Consider the following 26366-nt stretch of genomic DNA (forward strand, 5'->3'; position numbering starts at 1 on the left):
CCATCAGAACCACCAGTATACAGAAGTTGGGCTCTGCTCACAAAATTAATAACTGGAAACGTTTCTGGTTACCCATAATCTAATATAACATTACTTCAGTGCCTTTCCACAGTAGCAAACTGTTATTTAGCTCTAAGAGTTGTTTGTTATTTTACGCATCAATGCAGCAGGATTCAATTTAAAAGAAGAATTACATATAGAAGAATGTGATTAAACGGTTCATGTGTCCATGATTTCAGACCTCGTGCTATGGTGTCATGAAAGGCCGAAGTGAACTTACAAGCTCGCTTTGTGGTGACACGTTGGGCTGCTAACCCTAAGGTCCATGGGTGGAAACCACCAGCCGCTCCTTGGATGAAGGATGGGGCTGTCTACTCCTATCAAGAAGTACAGACTCGGAAACCCCCTGGTGAGCTCTACCCTGCCCTTGAGGGTCACTACAAGTCTGCAACGAAGTGCTGGCAGTTGGGTTTTTTGGACAGATGGGCAGAGTCAACTCCCACTCGTGGCGACCACATGAACCACAGAAGGAACTGTTGTCCAGTCCTGCAGCGTCCTCACGATCACTGACAGCTAGGGTGCTGACCCACCCCCACCACCGAGGTCTCCCTTGTCCTTGCTGACCCTCCCATGGACCAAACATGATGTCCACCCCTAGTAATTAATCCCTCCGAATGACATATCCAAAGCAAGGAAGGAGGACAAAGTCCTGTTGGGATCCATAAGGTTCTTAGGGGCTAGTTCTGCTGGGGCAGAACTTTGTAGATCTACAAAGCAGAGCCCTGGGCCTTCCTTTCGTCTGTCTCAGTCTGAAACTGTGCTGAAATCTGGCCACCTTGGGTGACCCCGCTGGTATTTAAAACACAGATGCCACAGCTTCCAGCATGTTAGCCATGAGCAAGCCATCATGGTGTGACAAGATGACAGATGACTGGTAGCAAATTGCTAAACTATCTCTAAATTTATAACCTCCACCACTTGTCCATCAGTTTGTCATACTGTGGTGGCCTGTGTGTTGCTGGGAGCTGTGTCATCGGTTATTTCAAATGCCAGCAGCATCTCCCACGGAGAACAGGGCCCAGCCAAGCTTCCAGATGAAGAGCAGACTACGGAGAAGGGCCCGACGGTCCACTTCTGAGGGATTAGCCACTGAAAACCTTATGGGCAAAATCAAAACATTGTCAGACCCGAGGGGTAGGGGGATGAAGTAATTCTAGTCTTTGGCCCTACTCTATAACATTTCTCAGATGATTCTTCTTTCCGAAACATTCTTGCTAATGAAAAAGGTTTTCCTGGCCAAAGCAAGTGCTTAGGGAAGGAGATTAATTCGTTTAAGTTCTATAACAATAAAGTATTTTGTGCCACTGTAATGGTTTGAAAATTTTAATGAATTGTCTAATATTCTTACCACTGGCAATCTTTCAAAGCAAGTGTTACACAGAATGAGATGTATTATCGTGTCTACCTTGCGCAGTGTAAATCGTATCCACGCTGAAGTAACATTAAAGGATTAACTCAGTGTGTGCCACAGCCTGGCATCCCTGCATAAACCTCTCGATCTGGCTGCTCCGGTTTCCTCAAAATTCGCCTTGGACTATCTTAATCAAGACAACACCAGAAGACCTCACTGTGCAATGCTCTTAGCTCAATGAAGCGTCCGACAAGTCTGGCCCACGGACCAAAACTACAGGCTTGACTGGTGGGCCCACTGAGTCAACAATTCATCACACTCCCTTCACCTGCACAGCCTAGCAACTGGGGCAAACATCATGTATGTGAGCTTCACCAGCACCTGGCTCACAGAGTAGTCAATCAAAGCACGCTAGTTAAATGAGGATGCTGGCAATGGACAACGGTCACTACGCCTTGGGCTCACAAGAAAGCAGTAAGTAAACCGGAAACACCTGGAGATTTTTTTTTAAGCCAACAGACTCATGAGCCCCGACTGCTACGAACACAGAGTGTGGGTCTCGGCACCCGTCTCACTGCCATAAAGTCATTCCAACTTCGGGTGCCCTAACAGACAGAGAGCTACCTCTGCAGGCTTCCAGATTGCAACTCCTTATGGGAGGAGAAAGCCCAGGCATTTTCTTCAGGAGTGGCTTGTGGTTTATAACTGCTGACCTTGCCGTTCGTAGCCCAACACGTAGCCACTCTATCACCAACGCGCCCTACAGGGCTTCCTGGTTGATTTTCAAAATAACTCAATTATGCCATGGAAGATACCCTCAGGGTTCCACTATAGACCACACTCACTGCCACCAAGTGGATGCTGAGCCCTGGTGGCGTAGTGGTTAGACGTTGGGATGCTAACCCCAGGTCTGCAGTTCAAAACCAGCAGCCACGAGGTTTTCTACTCCCTTAAGATTTACAGTCTCAGAGACCTTCCAGGACAGGTCTATCCTATCCTGTCGGGTTGCTATGGGTCAAAGCATGTACCGTAGAGCACGGAATCTCCCCGTGGACCAAGTAAGACGCATGCCTCCCCCCATCACCAGCCACCCCTCCCTCTTCCAACTCAGCTCTACAACAGGCAAGAGATATGCAAATACATACAGCTGTTAAAAACAAAACAAAACCCACACTCATCTCTGCATATGATTTTACTTACATATATATTTAAATTACTTTAAGGGTTATGTGACTTGCCAGTGCAAATGTAAAATCTGTATGATTTTCTAGTTTTCGAACAATCAGTACGAGCCGGAATGTTTATTTGCAAATAGCAACATTCTGCTTGTGCAGATGTTGCTGTCATGCTACAAAGAGCTGATCTGGAGTTTTTATTTTTATGAATCAAGGCTATTAAACAATCTGGCAGCTTCTAAAAAATAACAGCTTTGTTTAAGCAGTTTATTCTGTTTCTTTACATGAGGATTTTAATTTTCCAATTCTATAAAATTATATCAGAGTCACACGCCAGGAAAAGTGGAAGGCTTCCGAAAGTTTGCAGGAAAAATGGAATTAAAAGGTAATGGAATTTTCCCAGGAGCTTTTTGAAGCCCCTTAATATAATTACCTTAAGAACCAATAACCCACTCTACAGGAGAAAGAGAAACTGTCTTTACTTTGTGTATATGTAGTTTTGTTTTGTTGGCTTTTTTACAAGAGATTAGGTGTCATGTAATTCCTTTTTGTTGTTGTTGTAAGTGTCAGCAGTGGAACGATCCACTCTTTGGATTCGCAAAGGGTGAACAGAAAGCTACTATATTTCTCTAGGACATTTATAAAGAGTTATCTTCACCTTGAGAAGACACTGAAGAAGAATAAATGTCCACTCAATTCCTTCTTTTAATAAGCATATTATAACTTCAAAAATTAACATAAGGAGCTAATTTTACAGATAAAAATTCAAGAAGCCAATAAAAGAAATGGGAATTATCTATAAGCAATTACACAGGCCAACAAAAATGAAAAATTTTTCTTGGTGTTTTGGTTTTAAGGTCTGTTCCTAGAGGTTATTTGAGGCAATAATTCAAAAATATGCATTGGATAGTCTTGCATCAGCTGTAGTTTCTTAAGACAAGGTGTCCAGCTATATTTTCAGCTATTCAGTTATACTGATTTATTAATTTATCATCCTAGATTTAAATATGAGAAGTCAGACCTACAAATTACAGGATACGACCAAAAAGGTGAGAAATACTTGAAAAAGAATTAGGTGTTACGGGCTTCGGAGGGAAGCTATCTATAGACCCATAGGGGCTAGTTGGTTCCACGCTGAACTGCGAATAAGGTCAGTGGTTCAAACCCACCCGTCACTCTGCAGCTTTAAAAGACTCAAAGGTCTGGAAACCCTAGGGGCGGGTGGTTTCGAACTGCTGACCAGGCAGTTAGCAGCCCACGCTGCAACCACTGCGCTGCCAGGGCTTCTCGGGGCAGTGAACCCTACATGAAAACGTCCTGATTTGTTATGGGAGAGCAGAGTAAAGAGTGGCATGTGACATAGGTTCTTTATCTCCCAAGTTAGAGCTGATGGGGGAAAACCGGAGCCATTTTTTTGGAGTCCGCAGGAAAAATAGACTCAGAACAGGCCGAGCGTGTGAGGCACAAAATGCATGCTGGCCACGTTACTACCATTTCCAGCAATTACTTATACTTCATAATGATGACGGCCGAGGCTCAAAGAGGGAAAGAGTCAAGAAATAGAACAAATAGTCACAGGATATTAGTAGTCGAGTATCCGTGACATGTGGGACATATGAAGGGCCAGTAAACATACAGAATATCACATTTTCCTAGAAATCAAAATAAGTACGAATGAACTAAAAATCTCCCTATCAAACTGTTAATGTCTTTTTAAAGTAACATAACCAATATGAAGAAACTGGTACTCTCCTATCCTTCCAGTCAGAGAACAAACTCTACCCCCCTCCAGGAAGGAATTTGTAATACCTATTAAAAGATATAAAAATGTACATTCTTCAGTTTATTAATTTCACACATAGGGCTTCTTCCTAAGAAATGAAATGGACACATAAGCAAAGATAAGTGCTTATAAATATGTGCACACACACACGCTGCCCCACACCTACACATTCACTATAGTGGTGTATATTATAGCAAAAACCCAAAAACAATCGAGGTATTCAAAACTAGGGAATTACTTAATGACTTCTTTTGATTTTTAAAAATTACACTTCAAAAGAGACTTGAGACAAATGAAAACATGGTAATTTTGCTACACTGTTGTTACATGAACCACTTGTGCAACGTCAACAACAAATTTGTTCGAGGGCTGGGGCAGAGGGACTTGTTTGGAAGGGTACCAGCAGGCGGGGCTGCTGTCACGTTGACACTCTCTGACAGCCCCCAGGGGTACTGCTCCCTCTGAGCTGCCACTGAGCTGCCAGTGCCAAGGCTGGGCTGTTAGCCCTTTCACTTGATTCTGACCAGGGCTACCAGAGGTTACATACGCGTTCAAGTGTGAGCCCCCTGAGGCTCTGGGGGCTGACAGAGTCCAAGCAGCATAAAATGGGTTATTCAGATCTGTATGCGTCAAACACAGCAAACATACAGACAAGGAACCTTCAAAACGGGAAAATCCCATGATCATTTAGCCCCATTTTTCCATAAACTTTTTGGAAGTGCCTTCATATCATATGACATTAGCACGCAGTTCAAATCACAACCCGTCCCCTTTTCCAGAACAGGTCAGGGGCATTAGGCAAGGCAGAGCTGTATTTTCAAATGACTAGAAAAACCAATGGGGTCATCTCCAGATCTTCTTTGAGCTGTTGTTCAATCTCACAACTTTCTATAGTTACATACATGTGCTTCCTTTATACTCAGGGCAGGGGGAGGGACCGCATGCAAGCCCAACTACAATTCTGAACTCCAGCAGGTTCCAGAGTGGGCAGCATAAACTTACTAACCAGCTGAGTTTCCTACCAAATACAGCTGTATTATAAAATCTTTCCTTCCTGATTCAGTATGTGGAAGGAAAATTACCCAAACTGAGTACTTAAAACACCAGAGGGTCAATGGATACTTAAAAGCATCTCGGGTGTCCTCGGGCTGCTTTGCTGAACCATCCCCCTCTGGAGCCACGCACCGTGCCGGGGTTGGTGACGATCATGCCTTTGCATTCCTCCGCGTACTTCTGCCACTCCAGCTCCTCCCACTGAAGCATGTTGGCGATCTCCTCCTCGGGCACCAGGGATTTGCTGCAGCGCAACAGGTAGAGAAGGATCTGGTGCATGGACAGCACCTCCTTGCCTCCATCTGGGTGGGCAGCAGAGAGGGAGGGAAAACAAATGAGGCTAAAGTCAGATACTGAGAAAGTCAGAAGGAGACAAGCGGCTGGGAAGGGGTGCAGGTATCACTCTGAGAAGGTGCTGTGCCTGTAACCAGGTGCCCTGTGGGAAGAGATGGACAGTGCTCCTAAACCACCTCGTTTACCACAATGGCGCCAACACCACTACAAACGATAAAGGCTCCCCTTGTGAGGCGCGGCCATAACATAGAGAAAGTCACATTTTAAAGCACCCAGCCTGCATCCAGGCACCAGCAGCTCGTGTACGGGCCCAGCTTCTAGTACACAGAGCCCGGGAGCGTCTTTAGAATATGCCATCATTCCTGCAAGGGTTAGCGCACGAGGGTCCTCGAGACGTGGTCTTGCCGTGTTAACAGAAATTAGAAGCTTTTATGAGCTATCGAGGGCTGTTTCAATAAGCTGCTGTTGGTTATGGTCTAATTTTGTTATTTGTTTTAATGGGCTGCACCTGCCATGATGAACAGAGCAGAGGAATTCGTACCAATATCGTGGAGGATCTCTATGGAGCTCAGCACATGGCAAAAATAGCACCGTGTTCGGCAGCACGGAGGAAGCTCATCACTACATGCAGAGGGTCCAAACAGGAAATGACCTTGGAAAAAGTCAGTGTGTCCGGTCCCTGATGAAGCCAAGAGTCACTCACGGTGCCTGCTAATGTGGGGTTCACGTGTCTACCTTCTGTTTGAGTGCCACTTCTGACCAGAAACTGTAACCACTCTGTCCCTCTTTGCCTTCTTACTGCCACCCAACGAAAGGACAAGATCCCGAACGGTTAAGTAGACACAGCAGGGACACTAATACAAGGCCTTGCACTTCACGGGAAAGCAAGCACTTGATGGTGGGACTGGGGGGCACCAAGATCCATCCGACGTGTGATAGAGGAGTCAATGGTGACAGGAGTGTGGGGTCTCAGAGAAAATAAGACTTAATACAAACTACTGTGGGCTAAGCACTTGGATGGGGTAGTTACTTAAAGATCAACACTCTCTTTTGATGCAGACAAGAGTTCGGCGGCTACGACGAATCCCAGCTCAATAGCAACTGAACTTGTAGACCAGCCTTCACTCGTTAGTCCAAGGATCCATGCACTCACTCAGCACACATTTCCGGAATACCTCTAGTGTGACAGACGCTACAGTAATCCAAGCAGCCAAGGCCCCTGCCCGCCTGCAGCCTGCACTCGTGGAGGGAACGCGATGCGAAGCAGCAATGTCAGAGGCAGTGTGGGGAGGAGCGGCCCAGCAGACGCGAGCGCCAGTGATACTGGTCATAGAGCAGTTGGTCCAGAGACACATAGAGCAGCTGGAGGCTATCAGGGCGGTGTGTGTGTGTGTGGGGGGGGGGGGGGAAACGACAGCTTCGTGGCCAGTTCTCCTTTGGTCTGAGGAAGTGCTCAGGAACAACTAGACAGCAGTGACGCTGACACCACACTGTGAGCTGTACACTTTATGTTCTGTGAACTTCACAATTTCAGTGACAACAACAAAAAAAAGATGGTTAGGAAGCGCCTCTCTGAAGAGCAAGCATTTGTGCAAAAACTTAAAAGCAAGAAGGGAGTCCTCCAGGCAGGTATTTGGGTGAAACTAGTGCGCAAAACAGCTGAAACCCTACAATGAGAGGGGCAGGCATGTCGCGGGGACTGCAGAGGCTGGGTTCTGGGGCGAAGGGAGGAGGGGCACGTGAGAAAGGCCACACGGATGTCACAGCGCAGAAGGCTGTGGTGAGCATGCCATGAGCTTGGGTCTCTGTGTGGGTGCTTTTGCCCATATGTGCCAGGCCCTGGGTGGCCCCAAGCATGAAGAAAACCACCACCGCTGGGCCCTCAGGAAGCAGAGGATGGTGCTGCTCGCTGTGGCTTCCGGGACAATCTCGGCAGATAACTATTCTGAAAATAGCTCCTGTCATTGGAGACAGCGAACCGCTAGGAAAAAAAAATTCACTGTCAAAACCCCAAAATACAATCACGCCATATGGGAATAAGTTCTACTGAGACAGGTTACAGTTCAGAGCCGTGAACTTTCTGAAAAACGCATTACGGAGCATCTACCTTTTTAACCCAAGAAGCTCACCCTTGATTAATAAATCCCATCACTGGGGGCTCTTTTCTCAGTGCCTAATGCAGACTTAGATCTGCTTGTGTGAGACATGTATTCCTCGGTCCCCTTTGTCACGAAGCCCGGGGGACCTGCAATCCCTCTCTCTCAGCCTGGGTCACCGTGTTTCTAGAGAGCTTGAGGTGAGGAGGCGGACACAGACGCCTCAGAACATGGGGAGCGTCCAGCGCTCGGGAACCAGACAAAGCGGCAGCTGAGCTCGTGGACGCCTGGAGCCGGAGCCACGCGGTGGTGATACGTGAGAACGTGGTGGTGATGCGCAGGAGTCCCTGGCCGAAACTTGACCATACGGTGCGGTCACTTAGGGGAGCTAAAGGCTTACAGGCTCATGGGGAGTTTGGCTCCGTGGCTGTTGGGTGGCATCGGGTCCATTTCCAGTGATGGCAGAGGAAATGTGTCCCACCCGGTTTCCCGGAATCCATCTCACCAAAGCAGACTGCCCCTCTGTCAACTGCAATCTCAGCCACCCTTTCCACAGCACTTCACCGCCCGGCGCCTTTGTCTTTCGGGGTTTTAAAAAACCATTAGGCGCTCTTACAGATATTATTACAAATCCATAGTTCCACTAGATCCAGCATAATTGTTGTTTGGTGCCATTAAATCAGTTCCAAGTCATTGAGACTCTACGGACAATCGAGCAGAACCAAATGCTGCCCTGCCCCATGCCACCCTCTCCACTGGTACAAGGGAGCCCACAGGGGCGGCCACTCGCTCAAGCCATCTCCTGGAGCGCCTTCCTCTTCTTCACCAGCCTCCACTTTACCGAGCATGGTGTCCTTCTCCAGGGTCTGGTCCCTCCTGGTAACATGCCCAAAGCTGGTGTGCGGTCTTGCTCTCCTCGAGTCTAAGGAACATCCTGGCTGTAATTCTTCTGAGAGAGCTTGGGTTTTTGTTTTGCTTTAAGGATCAGAAAATAGGTCTTGAGTTTAAGGGGATGGGGGGAGCTGGCATTCAAGAGTCCAGGCACACAGAACAGCACCAGAATTTCCCCCCAGGGGCTTCAGATAAAAGTGAAATGGACTTTGAATTTAAATCCCTAAAGGAGGCCGGAATCTTTAAGCCGAAGAAGCCAAGGGTCTCTTACAGGCCCCAGCTCCCCAGTGACGAATGGCACAGCCACTGTCCGATTCAGATGAGGACGCAAGGAGGCCCCTGAATGCCTGGAGGAAGATGATGTCTACCTAACCTGGCAAAGGCTACTGAAAGCACCATGAACGGACAAAAGAACAAGCAAATCTGTCCCAGAAGACGTGCTGTCACAACGCTCCTTAGAGGCAAGGGCGGCGAGACATATTTGTCTCACATGCTTCGGGCATGTTGTCCGGAGAGACCAGTCCCTGGGAAAGTCCCACATGCTTGGCAGCGGAGAGGGGCAGCAAAAAGGAGCAAGGCCCTCGATGAGATGGACTGGCATGGGGGCTGCAATGAGGGGTTCACATAACGGCGAGGACAGCACACGAGTGGGCAGGGTTTTGTTCACTTGTGCACAGGGTCACTCTCGGACACGTGGACACACAGCCACTGAGGGTGGAGAAGGTTCTCTAGGAGCCTAGAATGGTAACAAGCAGAAGCACGCATGACATGCAAAGGTTTTTACTTTGATGTTTTTTTATTATGGCCTGGGTGAAAGTTATACACCTTTTCCTCCCTCACATTAGCTGTCATTTTTTTGCTTGCTTCCTCCCTGGGTTCCCCGTGTCCCAGCATCCTTCTCTCGTGTGCGCTGAGCTTTGTTTCTGGGTACACGCTGAGTGTTCACCCCGTCCCTACGGCACGTTCTCCATGAGTCTTGCTGTTCGCGGGGTCAAAGGGCCACAATCTCCAGGGTTCTACAGTCTCTCTTGGGCCAAGAGGTCGAATCGTTTTTACGGAACTGAATGATCTTCTTCGCTCTTCTTCCATCCTGGCCAGGATCTCCTGTGGTCGCCACGTGAGCGTCTGGTAGTGGCAGTTGGGCCTCACCTAGTTCCTCCAGGCTCTGGTTGGAGAGGCCGTGGTTCACGTGGTCAGTGAGTCCTGTGGACTCATTGTTTACTTGAGCCTTGGATTTCCATCACCCTTCCTTCCACACAACGGGTGACTTTGTTCACTAGTTTCTAAACCCTCAGTCACTACTTATCACTTAGGGTGCAAGTCATTGTCTTTGGGGACCACCTTCTGCCAACTGACTCGGCTGTTGTCAGGCAAGACGTGGTCCAAAGCCAGTGACTCATTCCCACAAGGTCTAAGGTTTCATAACTTTGCCATGTCTGCTCTACTACAGCTATGGAGATGGCAATTTCAGCACATATAAATAAGTACGAGGGGACTTAGAAAGTTCGTAGGAAAACCAGTTTCATGGAATTCCACTTCTCTGTCAAACCTCTCTGGCTGTAGGCACAGTCCCGCCTGCCGACTGGCACCTTGTCCCCGTGCTGGTCTGCCATGGATCTGCTCGTAGATTACTGCTTGTGAGTACCGCTATCACAAAACTGGGTCTGTGGTGCTGTTTGTCTTTTGTGCCTGTTACTCTTGAAGATGCCGAGTCTTTGGTGATGAAAGAAGATATAAACGCAAACCCAATGTTGCTGAGTATTGTAAATGGCAATTACAACCTTCAAAGACAGTTGTTAAACCACTGTGATAAAAACATAATCTCTCGGACCACTGGCCAGGGGTACGGATAGCCTCCCTCTCGGAAGCAAGTACAAACATGAAAGGGTTCTAAAACGGACTGTGGTGATAACTGCACAAATCTTTTTAATATATCCAAACCATTGTATGGTACGTGAATTCCATATAAATAAAACTGCTTACAAAAAGAAAGAAAATTGAATTGAATTGGGGTTGGGGGGGGGGCAGAATCCCTGGACAGACCAACTGGCCTGAGGGTAGGAGCTACAGTCTCTGCTCCTCTTGGGTACTAGGGTACAACCACGATGGAAATATCAGAGGTGGGTGCCCAAGGGCAGAGCCCTGCCAAAGTCTGTGAGGGTAAGGGCTGTCTCCCTGCTAGCCAGCCTAGCAAAAAAAATAATAACAGCCCAGACACCCCATCAATATTTGTGGGAGAGCATGAAGAACACAGACAGTCGCTCTCAGCTCCCATTAACTCACGAATGTTAATGAATCGGCTCTTTGGGTTTGTCTGTTTGGTTACATGTTTACGGTGGGGATTTATGGATCTCTGTCGCCGAGGACTAACGAGTCATTTTTATCGCATTGGCCAGGGAAACCGGGACATGACATCCATGAGAAATCAGAGCGGGTAAGCTCACTCAGGTTGGCGGGAACGCTGCCAGCGCGGGGCCTGGAACTGCGACCAAGTTCATTATTCGGAAGAATCGGACCTTGTGTCTTAGGGAATGAATCTGACAGTCACTAATGAACAGACAGTCTTCACGGGCGTGTCTTAGAGACCCCATTCTCTGTGTCGCATGGTGTTTGATCGTGGATATGGTTATCTGGGGGTGGAGGGAGGGTGGGGTGGGGTTGTTGGGGGACTTGTTTGAAGGATACAGTCAATTAAGTTATTTCTCAATGATGTAACACTTTAGTCAATTTTAAGAGATACAAAAACTGTGTGTCCTTCTCCTTACACTGAGACAATAATGCATCACTTCTATATAGTCCCCAAAAGATGCCTATTTCCTTAAAAGCAGATTGTGGTTTTGAGTTTTGTTTTAACTTTCCAAATACAAGGTGACATGAAGAGGTATCAGTTGACGGCCCTTCAAGCTACCCTTGCCACCTACACATCCTGAGAGGCTCTGCCACACACCAAGACGTATGGCTCTAACACAGGGCAATTTCCACAAAACCAACTTGTGAAGCTAATGACTTGCAAACGAGATTCGGGATGTTGTGAAGGTCAAGCATTACTGCTGCGATCGTACAAGTGATGACTTGGCGTCCCTGACGTGTGGCCTTACTCTCGTCACAATGTGCCCTGTCCCTGTTCCCCCAGCTGGCTCCCACCGCAGTTAGCACTGGCTGACAAAGGCTCACATTAGCTGCTTTGTTATCAGGCACACACATGGAGAGAAACACAAATGTCTGGAAATTCTTTAAATCTCAATAAACTGGTATTTCTATGAGTCTAGGGAACTGCCCTGTACTAAGTAACCCTTGGCTTACACTCAAAGACAAGCTCACTGCCGTCATGTCCACTCACAGCAACCCTCCAGGGCGGAGTAGGCGGGCGGGGTAGCCCCTGCGGGTGCTGTGGCTGTTATTCTTTACGGGAGCAGAAAGCCTCCTCTTGCTCCGTGGAGGGGCTGGTGGTTCAGACCGCTGACTTCACGGTTAGCAGCTCAACTCATAATCCACTATGCCATCAGGGCTCCTTTGGTTCAAACTAGCATGACTTGGGTTAAATTTCTATAAAGCAACTGAGTCAGTTGTCTTTCAAATGAGTAAACGGGTGAGGGGGGGAGTGCAGAGTGGAGACCCAAAGCCCATTTGTAGGCCACTGGATATCCCCTTACAGAAGGGTCTCGGGGAGGAGACAAGCCAGTCAGGGTGCAGTGTAGCAACCCCCTCCCCGCCCACTATCATGATCCCAATTCTACCTTGCAAGTCTGGCTAGACCAGAGGATGTACACTGGTACAGACAGGAACTGGAAACACAGGGAATCCAGGAAAGAGGATCCCTTCAGGACCAGTGGTGTGAGTGGCGATACTGGGAGGGTGGAGGGAGGGAGGGTTGGAAAGGGGGAACCAATTACAAGGATCTACATATAGCCTCTTCCCTGGGGGACAGTCATCAGAAAAGTGGGTGAAGGAAGACATCAGACAGGGCAAGATATAACAAAATACTAATTTGTAAATTACCAAGGGTTCATGAGAGAGGGGGTAGCGAGGAGGGAGGGGAAAAAAATGAGGGCCTGATACCAGGGGCTTAAGTGGAGAGCAAATGTTTTGAGAATGATGAGGGCAATGAATGTACAAATGTGCTTTACATAATTGATCTATGTATGGATTGTGATAAGAGTTGTATGGGCCCCTAGTAAAATGATTTTTTTTAAACAAAGAGTAAACAGGGAGGGAGAAAACTGTGGAGCTGCCTCAGAAGATATCCTAGGCTGAAATCTTTGTGGGGGCGACCTGCCAGGTCTTTTCTCTCTCGGAGTGAATGGTGGTTTAGAACCACCGACCTTCTGGCTAATAGTGACACTTTAGCATGACACTAATTTTTTATAAGTAAAATGAGACTAAGAATGAGAAGACCATGAAATGCCTGAAGTATATCACCAGAGTTCAAGACGCATACAAGTAACACCACAATGGGATGGGGTTTGTTTTTCCGGCATAGCAAGGGGGCAAAAACATAAAGGCTAGTATTAGCCAGCACTGACTTGAAACAACCAACAAAACTCACAGCCATCTAGTGGACTTGAACTAACAGCGACCCTACAGGGCAGAGGAGAACTGCCCCAGGGGTTTCCTGATCTACAGGAACAGAAATCCTCCCTTTCTCGCTCGGAGCAGCTGGTGGTTTCAAACGACTGACCTTGGAGGGAGCAGCCCAAGGTGTAGCCGCTCTGTCACCGAGTGCACGGAAAGAGTGAGCTTCCAAAAGCAGCGGGGCAGAGCATGAAGTGGTGTGTCCTCTCTGGAGGGAGGTTGGCCCCAACATCTCTTCTCATTTAAAATGTTCCAGCCCTCTACCTTACAGAAGCGTGCCCGGTTGTTTAAATAAACAGATGTACAAAGTAGGTCCTGCAATGTCTGAAGGAGATGGGGGAAAGCAAAGGACTTCAAGATATTAACGTCTTTTCTACGGCAGCATACTCTCTAGGTGTCAAAGAATGAGGCAAGGGGCTTACGCCGAGGCTACCTGGTCCGAGTTTAAAATAACAAGCGGGCGAGGTGGGCAGCAGGTCAGCATGATCTCGCTGGAAGACAAGGGGCGGGACTCTCCCTTCTCCAATGGAAACAACACCGATTACAACACTCACAGTGCTTATGCCTTTTCGTGAATATAGGAGGGGGCTGTGGACTCTCGTACTTTATAATTACAAAAGTATCTCTTCTCCTGTCCAGTTCTGTTTCGGTCTCAAGACTGTTGCTGTTTTTGAGCCCATTGCTCAGTGCATTTCCTCGAGGGTCTGCCCCTCCTGTGCTACGTCTCTACCACACATGAGGCCCTTCTCCAGGGACCACTCTCCCCTGACAACTTGTCCAAAACAAGCAAGATGAAGTCTTGTCATCCTTGCCTTCAGGGAGTGCCCTGCCCATACTGCTTCCCACACCGATTTGTTTGTCCTTTTAGCGTCCATGGTACTTACAATACTCTTCTCCAGCACCACAGTGCACATGCGTCAATTCTTCTTTGGCTTCTTTACTCAATGTCCAACGTCCACATGCACAGGAGGCAATGGAAAATGCCGTGGCTTAGGTCAGGCGCGCCTCAGTCTTCAAAGTGGCATGCTTGCTTTTCAAGACTCTACGGAGATCTTGTGCAGCAGATGGACCACATGCAACTTGTCTTTTGATCTCTTGACTGTTACTTCCATGATCGATGATCGTGGATCCAAGCAAGACACAATCCTTGACAAGTTTAACCTTTTCTCCATTTATCATGGCGTCACCTCCTGGTCCCCTTGTGAGGATTTGGGTCCTCTTTACATTGAGCTGCAGTCCATCCTGAAGGCTGCATTACTTGATCTTCAGCAAGTGCTCCAAGTCCTCCTCACTCTCAGCAAGCAAGGCTGTATCATCTGCCTGGCGTCGGGGGTTACTAATGGGCTTTATTCCAGTCCTGATGCCACATACGCATTCTACACAGACGTCAGCTGCTCCGATTTGCTCAGCATACAGACTGAGTGAGCATGGTGAGAGGATTCCACCCCGACGCACATCTCTCTGATGTTAAACCACGCAGTGTTCCTTTGTTCTGTTCACACAACTGCCTCTTGGTCCACGTACAAGTTCTGCACGAGTACAATGAAGTGCTCTGGAGTTCCCATTCTTCTCAAGGTCATCCTTGAGGACAAGCACAGTTTATGATCCACCCAAATGCCTTGGCATAGTTAATAAAACACAAGTAAACATCTTTCTTGGTATTCTCTGTTTTGAAGCAAGATCCATCTGGCATCAGCAATGATATCATTTTCAAGTTAAATAAGGTTACATTTCATAGTCTTTAAAAATATTCACTTGCTCAATGAGTTATTTTAAAAATGGAATGCAAATTTCTATATTACTATGATGGAAAATAGATTTACCTTTTTTATTTTCCGTTTTCTAAAAGATCATTAGTGACATCATATGGTGACAACAAATGGACCATAAGCTATCCCCCAAAACCAAAATGCTTTGTATACATTAAGTGTTTTGCTGGATACTTCAAGTACGTAGACATTCAAAGGAAAATCATATGGAAACACAAATCCTGTTTAAAAATAAATCAACAGACCCTTTTGTTTTGATGGTTAATGTTGCCTGTCAACTGAGCAAGGCCGTGATTCTCAGTATTATGTAATCATCCTCCATTTGTTAAAAAATCTGATCTAAGGGGAATGTCTTTGGGGGCGTGGGCTGCATCCAACGGATATGAACGTTCCAGCAAGGTTCTCTCTCTCCCTCACTCCTGCGAATGACTCACCATCCTCTGGCCTCTGGTTCTTGGGATGTGAGCCAACACCCAGGTGCCTGACCTGCAGATTTTGGGGATTCACTTTCACCCCTAGCCCTTTTCAGTCATCACCAGCCTTGTAACCTATAACCTCTGGAAACAGGAGAAGCCTCCGGCCTAACCCATAACCTATGGACTTGGAACTTGCCAGCCTTCACATCTGCAGGAAGCCCATTTCCGTGAAATGAATCTTTCTCTCCGAGTATGCATATATTTGTGCGTCATTGGCTTTGCTCCTCCAGAGAATCCACCCTCAGAGACCACTTAAATGTTACTGCTCCATAGCTAAGAGAAATACTTTGTGAGGGCTGGAATACCAAAAAGTGATTTTTACTGAAGATTTAAAAACTGTCCACTTTCTCATAAAGATCTGTTTGGCCATAAAAGACGCCTAGAGGCAGATACAAAGAGAATGGAAAGGCTTGTCAACAAACTCCCTTTAATGTCACTTGCTAATAAGTTCATTGCTAAAGTTCCATTAGAAAATCAAAGATGCATTCACTTGAAAAGAAGACAAGGTTTTGCAATCAAATAAAACCAGAAGTGAAAGGGACAACAGCTTTTGAATGCATTTTTTAAACAAAGGAAGCATTAACAATCACGCTAAAAATATAAGTAACAGTATCCTAAAATAAAAATAACCCACCGTGACTGAACTGAGAGAAAAAAAATGTCAAGGACAAAACCGTAAAAAAAAAAAAATCTACCCTAGAACTGAGTAGACAAAGGACAAAAGCCACAAAGGAAGAATCAGAGAGCCCAAGGAAAGACAAGCTCCACAGCCCAGGCACAGTAGGGGCAGCCCAGCTTTGGTCTTCAGAGGCTCCCCTGGCTGTGTGGTCACCCTAGGGTGGGAAGGGGATGGGGAGAATGCCGGACCTGAGGCAAGCTTGGCTGTGAAGGACGCCAGAGGACTTGGGGAAGGCAGGACCTGACCCCAGCTCAAAAGCAGGTTCTTGGACACGAGGGGCAAGGCCTCCTGCTGCCAGGAGGAGATGAGATCTGGTGAGGAACACACGAACACGGGGCTGAAGTGCTAACGCTGCAAATGTGTGGAACTGGGCAGAAAGCTGGCTTCTACATAGAAGAACTACCTAGTTGAGAATTGGCGCACCTACTTATGCTAAAACTGAACACCAAACTCACTACCACTGAGCCCATTCTGGCTCACAATGACTCTAAAGGACAGAGGAGAGCTGCCCCTGTGAGTGTCCAAGGCTGTAAATCTTTCTAGAGTAGAAAGCCCCATCTTTCTCCCAAGGAGAGGCTGGTGGTTTTGAACTGCTGACCTCGAAGTTAGCAGCTCAAAGAGTAACCCGCTACACAACCTGGCTCAGATGCACAGCAGCAGCTAGACCTCTACTTCAGAGTCCTTGAGTGGCCAACTTCTAATGAGCTTGGGCAGTACAGAGCTCACATAGAAAGCAGAGAAGGGGCTGTAGTCTGGGAGAAAAGGGAAGATTCAAGAAGAAGCTGAGACACCTTCCCGACATGATTGCTGAAGACAAACATGTGCATAAGCAAATGTGGTGAAGAAAACTGATGGTGCTCAGCTATCAAAAGATATCGTGTGTGGGGTCTTAAAGGTAAACAAAGCCCACATGGAAGAAGCACACCAGCCTGGGTGATCACGAAGTATCGAAAGGATCAGATATCAGGCATCAAAGAATAAAAAATCATATCATTGTGAATGAGGGGCAGTGCAGTTGGGGACCCAAAGTGCATCTGTAGGCAACTGGACAACCCTTTACAGAAGGGTCTTGAGGAGGACACAAGCCAGTCAGGGTGCAGTGTAGCAACGATGAAACATACAACTTTCCTTTAATTCTTAAGTGCTTCCTCCACCCACCCACCACCCCCCACTCTCATGATCCCAATTCTACTTTACAAATCTGGCTAGACCAGAGGATGTACACTTGTACAGACAGGAACTAGAAACACAGAAAATCCAGGACAGATGATCCCTTCAGGACTAGTGATGAGAGTGGCGATACCAGGAGGGTGGAGGGAAGGGAGTATAAAAAGGGGGAAACTGATTACAAGGATCTACACATAACCCCCTCTCTGGGAGACGGACAACAGAAAAGTGGGTGAAAGGAGATGTCGGACACTGTAAGACATGACAAAATAATAATAATTTATAAATTATCAAGGGTTCATGAAGGAGTGGGGAGTAGGGAAGAAGGGGTAAAAATGAGGAGCTGATACTAAGGGCTCAAGTAGAAAGCAAATGTTTTGAGAACGATGAGGACAATAAATGTGCAAATGAGCTTGACACATGGATGGATGGATGGATGGATCGTGATGTGTTGGCAAATCCCAATAAAATCAATTTTAAAAAAAAGCAGCAGCAGCTGACAGAATCGGGGTGTGAGGGGGTTGTAAATACATATTGATGCCATCCAAAAGGTTGATACTGGAGTGATGATCACAGGGACCATGATTTTCTTTGAGACGAGGTGGCCAAGATGTGACCATCGATACAATGGAGCAAGCCCAAGGTTCGGGTAGAAGAGTGAAGACGGTTCACTAGGTTGGTGACTGAACTTTACTAAGAGTACGGCCAGCACCTGCTAACTCAAGCAATAGGCAGCAGGTCATACAGCAAGAAAGACCGAGACCTGTATGTGGAGTGAACTATAAACTCCATGCAGCTGTCTGGGTTGAAGTCCTCACCCCATACCTGTGAGCGGGGCATTGTTGGGGGAAAATAAGTGCTTTCCTTTACCGGTGTTATGATTAAGAGCTGGCGGACTGCTGTTGATGAGTGATGCGTTATAAAAGGAGAGATGGACAGGGAGAGTCACAGACCAGAGAAGACCCATGTGACAGACCAGAAGAAGCTACAAGTCAAGAAACACCAAGAGCTACTTTGGGTTCAAGACACTGATTAGAGGCATGGAACAATCTGGAGCAGACAGCAATCTGCTGTTACAGCAGGCCTAGAAAACTGAGCGAAATAAAACAGCTGGAATCTCAGAGAACAAGATTTTATATGTAAAAGGTCATCCATAGGATTTCATTAAAACCTGAACCACTTTTTGAAACATTAACTATTTTGCTGTATCTCACAACTAAAATGTTAAAACACATTTTACTTCTGTGGAAGAATCAATTACTATCCACCTTTTCCATTATAGGGAGCCCTGGGAATACGGGACGGTAGATGTTGGGCTGCTAACCAAAGGTTGGCGGTTCAAACCCACTAGCTGCTCCACGGAAGAAAGCGGAGACCGTTGGCTCCTGTAACGTCTGGCAGCCTCAGAAATCATATAAAAGGTGCTATGAGTTGGATTGACTCAATGGCAGTGGGTTTCTTATTCTGGCTTCTCCATTTTCAAAGAAATAAAAGAATTACAAAAATTACAGAGAAAAGAAACAACAAACCTATCATCCTACCACCCTAATGCAACCACTACTGCATTAACCTTAAACATGGTTGCATCATAGGTAAAACCGTGTCTGACATGAGGGAGGGGGGAGAGGGGAGGGAGGGAGGGGGAAAAAAAAGAGGACCTGATGCAAAGGGCTTAAGTGGAGAGCAAATACTTTGAGAATGATTGGGGCAGGGAATGTATGGATGTGCTTTATACAATTGATGTATGTATATGTATGGATTGTGATAAGAGTTGTATGAGTCCCTAATAAATTGTTAAAAAAAAAAAAACCAAACCATGTCTGAACTGCCTTCCAAGCCATAAGCATTTCCCCTCACTGGTTTTCCAATCCAGAAGCAGTTTTCAACCATATGCACTTTCTGTGTTACTTTAAACAGTTGCACAATATTTTATCAAGGGGTTTTTCAAAATTTATACATGAATTCTCCTATCGCTCATCTAAGTTGGGCCAACCATAAATTATGCAGGGGCATAAATCAGCACATGTAATTTTGCATCACTGCGCCCAGCCTGAGGAGGAGATAATGAATGAAGTGTCTGAAGTGGGAATGTTGTTTCTAAGGACTGAGAGGCGAGTGGCGGGCCTATTTTCAAATGCGCAATCTCACCGGGTCACTGACAACCCCCAAAGATTTACCTGGGAGAAATCTTACAAAGCGCGGCATGAAATGAAATCGTGGGCAGCAGGGCGGGCTGTCTTCAAACAAGGGACCTAGAGCAGATAAATGAACAGAGAAAAGAAAAATAAACCAGAGCGAACAGCGTTAGAAAACCAACACGGTAACTTAATTCCTTAGATTTATGAGAACGACACATGCCACCACCAGGAGTCTGGATATAAAGGATGCCCAGCCCCGCTCCTCCCCTCAGTCGCTAAACCCATCCCGCGTAATGCCAGAGGCACCCACTCAGCTCCCCAGGCAGACTCCTGCTGGTCGGGAAGAGCAGGGAAGCCCCGACAGCAATCCGGCGGGGCTTCACAAGCGGGACTGCAAGACAATGGAACCTTCCCATCAACCTGCTGAAGCCCGCTCATTTCCATGGTAAAAGTTCTAAAAATAGTTCAAATGTAATATGCATTACATATGTATATTACATATTATATATGTCTTTGAACTATGGCATGATAGGATTTTCTTGTGTTTGCATGCCTTCCCATGTTAATGGCTACAGTGAAAACATTCAGAAGCATTAATAGAAACTTGGGTTCACAAGCCCATTCGTCCATCCTTGGCTTTAAAGAGAGGCAGGTGCTTGCTGGAGTCTAGACATTCCTACAAAGTCAACTATTATCCAAGAGCGGGAACCAGGTGGGGGTGGGGTGGGGGGCCTAAAGGGAGTTCTTTGACTTAATAATCAGTCATTTTGAAAAACGTTTACTCAAGTCCACTAGATTTAAAGAGCTACCTAGTACTCCTTGAACGCACACACATCAAGGAGCCCACTCAGCATCTCAGACGCCATCTTCCTAGGCAACACGGAGAAACTGCAGGCTCATACGGAGGTGATCGTGTTTAAAGACAGAAAGCGTTTCTGTGAATAACGCGCGCTTCTCTGGGAAATCATGCCCCACGCCCTGGTCATTTGTTACATATACAACTTTCTTTCACCGTTTTCCTTTAAATCCTAGTATTTACCTTTCAGATTCCAGTCATACAATTCCAAAATATCTCTGAAGAGAAACAACGAAAAGAGTTCAAGTCCTCTCACACAAAAATTCTGAAAAATAAGTGGAAATCAAATTACTGTCATTAGGCATATTCATAAGGTTCAATTCACTCTAATCAAGTGTCGTACATAGTATGTGTTGAAATCATATAAAAGCTCTATCATTCCTATTAAGTGTGGACCCTCTGAACAAGAGCTCCCTGGTTGCTGGCAGAAATGAACAGCTGTCTCAAAAATTTGTTATTTGCCGCAGGAAAGCCAACAGGATGGATCCGAAAGGTCAGCTCGCCCCTTCCCAATGTACAAATAAAACGCTGTGAAAGTTGCGTCTGCTCACGTCACATCACATTTGTGCTAATTCAATCGCAAAACAAGTCAGTCCTTGTGGATTGTCTGCTCAAATTGCTCACACACCCGGGGCGGGGCATCCAATAAGCAAGGCAAGCTTGGGCTTCCCAAATAGGGGTGGGGGGGTCCTTCAAAAGGCTCGTGGGAAATTCCGTTTTTCCAAGTGCTTGTTGAAGACCCCAAGTACACCCAGAGTCACAGACAGAGTGGGCATAGGTCAAGAGGTACTTCGTACCCAGAATTTAAAATTCCTAATAAAGGCAAATACTGTGCTAAAAAAAAAGGATCAAAAACTGAACCCATTTGCTCCTGTACACAAGCTTAACAGATGAAAAGTGGGTACAGGTCTCATCACTCTACCTCCTACTTGTTTTGCTTGGGGAATCAGAAGGCAGGGTGAGGGGACCACAGCAGGAGTGAACTTAAGCTTAGGACCTGGAAAACCACATGGAAGCAGAAAAGCCCTTCAAGGTGGAAGGATGAATCAGTGGCCCGCTCTCTTTCTGGAAGGCAGGTAGAATTCAGAGGACTTGTTCGGGAAATGAATCAGGTGCAAACTAAGCAGGTGGGCCCAGCCCCAGTCCTCCCCAGCTCCCATGAGGCATATCCACTGTGATGCCAGGTCTCAAGCACAGCAGGGGGGGCCTCGAATCTGTCTGGGATGCACATTAACCTTGCTCTGGGATTGTCAGTCTCTTGCATGTCTTTCGATCAGGGTGCTCTATGTCTTCATGGGGCGAAACAATTAGGAGAGGTGTATAAGGCTAATGAACCCAGGCCTGGTCCTGACGCTGGAGACCATGCCTAAGATTATCCCACCAGCCAGGCGACTAGGGGCCACTCCTCCTTTCCTGTCTGTGATGACCGCTGGCCAGATTCTGCCCCCTGCGCACAACCAACCAGAAGCAAGCCAGATGCAGAGCTATTAGCAGATGTGACCGAGGAGAGATGGGTTCACAGCCAGGTCAGCCAGTGAAACAGCTCCCAGAACTTAACCTGGGTCCCAGAGCCGCATCTCCTTGGCTTTTTTTAGAGAGCAAACGTGGCACCAGAGGGGCACCTCGATGTCACGGAACCAGAGCTGACCCCCATTCGGGGTTTTCAAACTCCGTGGGGAAATCAACTAATGAGCAAGCCGGTTAGCAAAGCTTTCCCTTACCTCGGGCATCATCTCTTCAATGAAATGAATCGTGTAGTCTATGTTGAATCGGATAACTTTACACAGTGGGATCTGCAAACAGAAGACAGGGTCAGGGCTGCAAAGCAGAAAGGGCCCCTCACTGACCCAGAAGGGCAGGAGCCACGGGAGAGAGGCACACCTTCATCGCAGCCGCGACCAGCACTGCACTGGGAGCTTCAGGGCGACGGCTGGCTTTTCATGGTGAGAACCCCGCCAGCCCAGCCTTGGCAAGGAACCTGCAGGAGGCTGGTACTTAATTCCAGGTATGAACAGCAGCCACACAAACATGACACAAACCCCTTCACACCAAGGACGTCACACGCTTGTCTGCCCTAAGGCTTTCTGAAATCTTCGGCTCTTCTGGCAGGCTCAGGTATGGCAGGTAAAGTCGCTGAGCTCTCCTGCTGCCTACCTGGTCCTGGGCAAGAAGCAATCACAGCGACACGAACCACAACGAAAGCAGGGACGGCTTAACACTCACGGCGCCAAGGACGAGGGGGAGCAGGGGCACTCCCCCAGGTAACTGTCTGTGAGCAAGTCCTACTCCAGACACCTGCTCTTTGTCCCCATGGTCAACTTCTCTCACGTCCGGCTCCAACACTCAGGACACAGCTGTGAGCTGACATGAGACGTTTTGGATGGCTCTTCTGTCCACGCCTCTGCACCTCCTACCAAATGATTAGGTGCGACTCCGCAGAGGGCATGTGCAACACTCATAGAAGCGATGGACCGGCTTTAGTCACCACTCCCCTGGCTGAGCCATCACACAGGCAGGACCTCAGAGAAATCCTAGGCCCAGCAAGGAAGAAGAGCCAGCAGCAGAACACATCTGACATCGCGTCGGTCGTGGTGGAGGTGGCACACACCATGCTGTAGAGACCATGGGACGGAGCGGAGCAGCGGGTTGGCGTCCTGGCCCATGGAGGTAGAGGCCAAAAGACCACGTGGCTGAGGGGCTGAGGACCGGAGAGAGAGACTTGGCTCTTGGCTGTGAACCAGTGAGTGTATCCTTAATATTTGATGATCCTGACTGTAGTAACCTGTTAGCCTCCCTAGTAAACCTCCTTAATCATTGTGAGTACTGTCTGTGGGTTCTTTGTGGAACTCATAACCCACTTTTGGACCCAGCAAAGCAGCAGTGCCTTGGGAGAAACGACTGGTGTCAGACTGGGCAGAGAAGGGCGGGCAGTGGAGGCTTCTCTGATCCTGCTTGATGGCAATAGGCCTTCGCCTGCTGAAGAGGATGCCCTTCTCCGTAGCTTAGCCAGAAGAGGCCAAAGATGGCCTCCTTGCCGTTTTTATAGTGTGCAGCTGAAGAAACAATCAATATGGAATAATTATACATCTGTTCTGTTTCACCAACAGATCATCAGACACTAGTTTCATGCCTAAATGGAATAGGTTTTTCCTGTGGATTTTTTTTTCCTCATCTTCTTTTGGAAATGCATGGAGTGAGAACGTAAGGCAGAGAGGCTCTGCAGCAGCTGGGTGAGTAACTGGGAGAAGTAACAGAGCTCAGAAGTCCTGGGTGCGTGCTAAGTGGCCTTTTCTTGCAGCTAAATCTGTCCACAAGATGACTTTATATAGATGTAATCAAAAAAATACAAATTTCAATTCTACCCGGAAAAGGAATGAGTAGAAACCTGGAAAGACAGTCTGATAATGCCATCTACTGGAAACCTTTTTTCTGAGAAATTAATTGAGCCTTAAGTGTTTTTTTCAGTTTTGTTTTTAAAGGACGGTGGTGAAGGTAAGTGAAACTCAGCAGCACTCTGGCGGGGCTGTGTTCAGTTAGGCGTTGGGCTTCTAACCTAAACGTGGGAAGTTCAAACCCATCAGCCTTGCCAAGGAAGAAACAAAAATCCAATACACTTTTACAGCCCCAGAAACTCTATGCAGGGCTCTATACAGGGCTCGGCATTGACTCAATGGCAGTGGATTTATTTATTCTTTGCTACAGGAGCCCTGGTGGCACAGAGGTTAAAGTGCTCTGCTACCAACTGAAGTTCACGCCTGCAAACGGCTCCTCCGAGGAGAAGTGGCCTAGCGCTCTGACCCCACGGAGATCACCCAAAACCCAAACCACAAACCCATTTCCTAGAAGCCATTCCGAACCCCGGGGGCTGCCCAGGGCAGAGTATGACTGCCCCCCAGGGTTCTCGAGATTACAGGCCTTACGGAAGGAGATCGTATGTCTTCCTCCAGTGGAGGAGCTGGTGGGTTTGAACCCCTAGCCTTCAGATGGCAGCCTATGAGACTCTCTGGGGCAGAGCTACTTTGCCACATGGGATTGCTTTCACAGAATCCAGTCAATGGCACACAAAAACCATTCTTGGCTAGTACCCACCACGTCAGGTTTACAGGGATTGTCACTGAACTAATTTCAACTCGGGGCGGCACGATGCAGAATTTCTGGGCCTGTGGTTCTTCGAGGGAGGAGCCCGCCTCATCTTTCTCTCACCGTAGCTCATGGGTTGAAACCACTGCCTTTGAGGGAGCAGTGCAACAGTGCTCCTCGTGATGGGTGTCTAGTTCATCCAAAAGACGGCACAGCCAGTGTCCTGATCTAAGGTACAGATCTAGAAGTGCATGTTTATGGCATGATGTAATTTGATAAATGCAGCCAAGAACAAAAGCAAACAAGCAAAAAGGACCAGGGGGGTGGGGGAGGAGACACATTATACAGCCCTTCATGGCATCAAGCATTTCAAATAACAGGCAGCACCGGAGTAAATGTCTGCCTGAATTCTCTATCCTCAGACAAGAGGTCTTTCCACCCACTTGAATTCAAGAAGACCTGGATGGGATGTGTCGCAGATATCCGGTGGGAATTCCGCCATCAGCGCCACTTGCACGCTTCTTGCAGCTGTCCGCCGAAAATGAATGAGACCACGACAGTGACTTCGCAATTCTTGTTCCTGGGAGGCACTGATCCTTTGATGGATCTAGTGCCTCCGAATTGTACAACACTCAGTTGAAACCTAGATTGGTTGGATCAACACCTCAGAGATAAATCATGGGGCTTATCTTTGCAAAGCCAGGTAAACTTCTCAAGTTTAGAGAATGTAAATATTTACATAACAAGTATCCCCAACTGAGGAATTCTTTAGTCTTATGTTGTTAAGGCGCTCTCAGGTGGCAGGGATTAATTGTCCGGCTGCTATCCAGAAGGTCAGTGGTCTGACCCCACCAGCTGACCCATGAAGAGATGGATGTGGCACTGTGGTTTCTTAATGACTCGTCTCTGAAATACAACAGCTACGGGGCAGTTCTGCTCAGTCCTGTGGGTCACTGGGAGCTAAGACTCACTCGACAGCACCTGTTGAATCCTTTATTTTATAACAACAGGAACAACTGCAGTCGATTCACAACCTATCAATGCCAACCAAGCCTTATGTCGAAACTTTTTTTAAAAAAGTTTTTCTTTTTCTTCCTACAGGTCCACATCTGTTCATGTCGTCAAATGCCACTGGGTCAGTTCTGACTCATGTGCTCTACTCTCTCTTCCTCCCCCTTGAACTGCTCCCGTGTGCTCTGATCAGACATGCCCCTCTCTGAGCTGTAGCTTCAGTGCTGTCCTCTCAGACCTCTCTACTGGCTCCCTGCTTCATGCCAGCACGCTGCAGGCATGTCTTGGAGCACCGGGCTGAAGTCTACTCCCTCTTTCCCTGTGGAGGGTTAGTGCCCTGTTGCCCCGCATTTTTGTTTTATGTTGTGGTGTGGTCTATGTTGGAGGCTCTAAATCGCCTAGCTTTCGGGAAACATGGGTCCCACACCTGTGTACCACCGGTTGTTAATAAGCCTTCTTCCAATCCTGAAGCCAAGTTCTTCTTCAGGAAGTGCAGCTCCTTAGATTGCTCACACAGCACAGATTGAAACAATACGGTGAGAGGACACAATCACACACCTTTCTGTAGTTTAAACCGCAGTAACCCTTCGTCCACTCAAACCACTGCCTCTTAGGGTGTGAAGGTTCCATGAGCACGCTTCTGTGTGTGGAATTCCCATTCTGTTACGTTATGATCTGTCACGCTTGACACTGGATGCCTTTGCGTCGTTGATCAAGCACCGGCAAACATCTCTCTGACAGCCTCTGCCTTCAGTCACGATCCATCCGACATCAGCGATGTTATCACTCGTCCTCTTCTGAAGCCTCCTGAGTTTGAGCGTGCCCACAGAGGAGCGGGTGGATCTGAACCACCACCCTTTCGTGAGCAGCACACGGCTTACCTGCAGCACCCCCGGCTCCTTATTGGGTCCGTAC

The 26366-nt window shown here is 47.4% G+C and overlaps 1 protein-coding gene and 1 non-coding gene across 7 annotated transcripts in view; both read right to left on the reverse strand.

The window, feature by feature from the left end:
- DROSHA (drosha ribonuclease III) overlaps positions 1-26366 on the reverse strand; it is a 147961-nt gene that overhangs the window by 80598 nt on the left and 40997 nt on the right. For all 6 annotated transcript variants that reach the window (XM_075540894.1, XM_075540898.1, XM_075540897.1 and 3 more), the window contains 4 exons: positions 22082-22153; positions 20544-20625; positions 19544-19618; positions 5555-5724 (listed from right to left, as the gene is read on the reverse strand). In XM_075540894.1, coding sequence (XP_075397009.1) covers positions 5555-5724; positions 19544-19618; positions 20544-20625; positions 22082-22153 — 399 coding nt within the window. The remainder of the gene's footprint in view (positions 1-5554; positions 5725-19543; positions 19619-20543; positions 20626-22081; positions 22154-26366) is intronic.
- Positions 3148-3277, reverse strand: LOC142441581 (small Cajal body-specific RNA 24). Its single transcript, XR_012782949.1, has one exon.

This window comes from Tenrec ecaudatus, chromosome 2 (genome assembly GCF_050624435.1).
Source record: "Tenrec ecaudatus isolate mTenEca1 chromosome 2, mTenEca1.hap1, whole genome shotgun sequence".
Taxonomy (NCBI): Eukaryota; Metazoa; Chordata; class Mammalia; order Afrosoricida; family Tenrecidae; genus Tenrec; species Tenrec ecaudatus.